Below are 3,070 nucleotides of genomic sequence, written 5' to 3'. Positions count from 1 at the left end.
AAATTCAAAGATCATCTCGCTCTATACAAATTGTCAAATATCTTTCGATTTATGCAGAATGTGACCCATTGAAATGCCCCAATATTTCAACACCAGAATGCAGAGAAGACCAATTCATGATTCAAGTTCAACAGGAAGAACCTTGCTGTTTTTCCCCTGTCTGTAGTGAGTATTCTGGAGATAATTTCTGGAAAGAAGATGGATGATCTAGGGAAAATCTCTTACTTGATGTGAATTTCATGGGACTGATGTTAAACAATATTTTAATGTTATACTCATTGGAATTCAACTGAACAAGAACTGTAGAAAATAAAGTATGACATTTTAAATGACTCTTGGCAATTAATTACAATCAGTAACTTCCCCTTTCAACAAAGACTACATCAGCCCAAACATGGACAAGATATAAAATCGAGTTTTTTTCCCCAATGCCTAGTTCTTTTTGAAGAAAAATTTAACACTGGCTTTTCTTGAAGAATCAGTTAGAATAATGGGCTCAGCTGAGACAGTATAGGACCTCTTTAAAACTTTGTCTTCAAAAGAGAATGGTAGAAACAAAGGATGTCTGGGAAATGACTGGAGCTAAATATTCTATCTGGTGAACTGGACAATGAAAAGTAAAGATTCCCTATTTTCCATATCAAATGAAATATCAAAGATTTTTTGATAGTTAAGGTAGATTTCACCTCCTTGGTTAAGTATATTCCTAAGCATTTTATTTTCTTTGTAGCTATCGTGAATAGTATTGAGTCTTTGATTTGATTCTCAGCTTTACTGTTTATTGATATATAGAAATGCTACTGATTTGCATACAGTGATTTTGTAACCTGAGACTTTGTTGAATTTATTTATCAATTATAGGAGTGTCTTGGCGGAGTCTTTGGGATTTTCTAGATACAAGATCATATCATCAGCAAAAAGTGATAATTTGACCCCCTCTTTCCCGATTTGGATACCCTTTATTTCTTTCTCTTGTCTGATTGCTCTGGCTAGGACTTCCAGCACTGTGTTGAATATAAGTGGTGACAGTGGGCATCCTTATCTTGTTCCACTTGTTAGGGGGAATGTTTTCAACTTTTCCCCATTTCAGTATGATGTTTCCCATTCAATATATGAGAAACATCATACTGACCGTTTCTCATATATGGCTTTTATAATTTTGAGATGTGTTTCTTCTATGCCTAGTTTATTGAGAGTTTTTATCATAAAAGGGTGCTGTATTTTGTCAAATGCTTAGACAAAATCAAAACACATGCCTTTGAATCAGTTAAGGTTCATTTACTGCAAACAGTAAAGCTCATTGTTTCTGGCCAGCTTAAGCACAACCAGTTATTGGAAGGCTTCGAGAAAGAATCAAGATAAAGCAGAGCAGACAAGCCCTAGGAAGGAGAGAACCAGATGCTCAAGGTGGAGATCTCTAAGGATTGAGCCAACGCCATCTATTTCTTATCCTGGTGTTCCTCTACAAGTGATTCAAATTCCATTGAAAGCAATTCTGATTAGTCCATTGTGGGTTGTTCCTACACAGTGGCCTAGTGGTGTGAGGCACCCTATTGACAGTTACTCCAGGACTATGTGGGTGAGGCATTTCCTCATGGTCATTCAGAGAGTTGATATCAAAGTTGGGAGGGGATACTGAGCAGCCCAAAAGAACAAGTGCCTACTACATTGTTCATCCATAAATTGGAGTAATCAAGGGTAGTGAATTAAGAAAACTTAAATAAATAAATCAATGATATTTTGATCCTAGTGAGAACAAATTACCCTGGAAATCTGAATGCTCTATCTTTCTGATAAGATGGTGTTCTATATGTCATTGTGCTTGGAAAACATAAAGCAATATACTCAGACAGTGTTATTGCTTTTATGACCAAATAAGAAGATATGTCTTATTTCCCTTATTTCCTATTGTATTAAACATGATGCATTTTATTTTGATTTGATTTGTCTATGATAATCTGGATTAATAATTAATTTGTTTTAGTTCAGCTATGACTTCTGGCTTTTTGTTTCACCTTTAGTTTGTGAATCTTGCACTGAACCTATTCCACTATGTACCAATGGGGAATTTCTCACAGTGGATCTTAACACCACACACTTCTGTTGTCCTCAGTATTACTGTGGTAAGTGTATCTTAACTAATTTAAAATATTTAGAAGTGTCCAATGTTTAAGGAGTTCAGTGCACATTAGTTGTGCCATGATACCAGACCCTTTTTCAGTGTTCTTCACTTGATGAACTGTTCCCGCATTACTACTCTTGTTGCACCTGCTTATAAGTCATTCCTTTTATCTTCACCAACACATGGCAATCAGACAGTGGGAGAGGCAGCACTTGGGAAATATGAATTCACGCACTACATCGGTTATGGCAGTGAACTAAATGGTGGGTAATGAGAAATGGCAGTTACATGAAATCAATCTTTATCCATGTTATTTTTCTTTTTAGTTTGTGAGCCAAATCTTTGTCCTATGCCACTACTCACCTGTGCAGAAGACATGAATCTTGTGAAAGAAAATGTATCTGGTCATTGTTGTCCAACATGGCGTTGTGGTAACTAATTTTCATATTAAAATTTTATTCAAGTAAGTTGATATATTTTGATCAATGTACTAAATATGTTGTTGGTTTTTGCCTTTTAGAATGTAATTGTGAAAACCTTGTTATGCCAACTTGTGAAGTGGTAAGAACATATATTTTGATTGGCTTGTCATATTATTTAAATCAGTTTATTCTTCCTGTATCTCTTTCATTTCTGAGTTCTTCTCAGAGTTAATGAAATTATCCTCATTAAATTGTACTTTTAAGTAGGTTAACATAATGTGCTCTGATATTAGAGAATGGTCAACATTTTATATTTTACTTGATATATAAATATGTGTAGTGTGTTATTTTTTAACATACAGAGTTGTTCGGCCATCAACACAATTGGTAGAGGAGGTGGGGGAGTAAACTCACAGCTAATGGAAACGGGGCACACTGTATGGGGGAAGGACCTGCTTGTAGCCCTGGCTTGAGCGAGGCAAATGCATTTCATGTAACCAAAATATTTGTACCCCCATAATATCCT

At 35.4% G+C, this 3,070-nt stretch overlaps 1 protein-coding gene across 1 annotated transcript in view; it reads left to right on the top strand.

Moving 5' to 3' along the window:
* OTOGL (otogelin-like) overlaps positions 1–3,070 on the top strand; it is a 154,176-nt gene that overhangs the window by 128,470 nt on the left and 22,636 nt on the right. The window contains exons 30-34 of the mRNA XM_012656310.1: positions 58–165; positions 2,022–2,123; positions 2,449–2,553; positions 2,643–2,683; positions 2,907–2,931. Of these exons, the coding sequence (XP_012511764.1) occupies positions 58–165; positions 2,022–2,123; positions 2,449–2,553; positions 2,643–2,683; positions 2,907–2,931 (381 nt within the window). The remainder of the gene's footprint in view (positions 1–57; positions 166–2,021; positions 2,124–2,448; positions 2,554–2,642; positions 2,684–2,906; positions 2,932–3,070) is intronic.

The sequence above is a fragment of the Propithecus coquereli genome, unplaced genomic scaffold (genome assembly GCF_000956105.1).
Source record: "Propithecus coquereli isolate 6110/MARCELLA unplaced genomic scaffold, Pcoq_1.0 Scaffold50, whole genome shotgun sequence".
Classification (NCBI taxonomy): Eukaryota; Metazoa; Chordata; class Mammalia; order Primates; family Indriidae; genus Propithecus; species Propithecus coquereli.
Note: the sequence above shows the minus strand (reverse complement) of the source record. Positions and strands in the feature narration are given on the sequence as shown.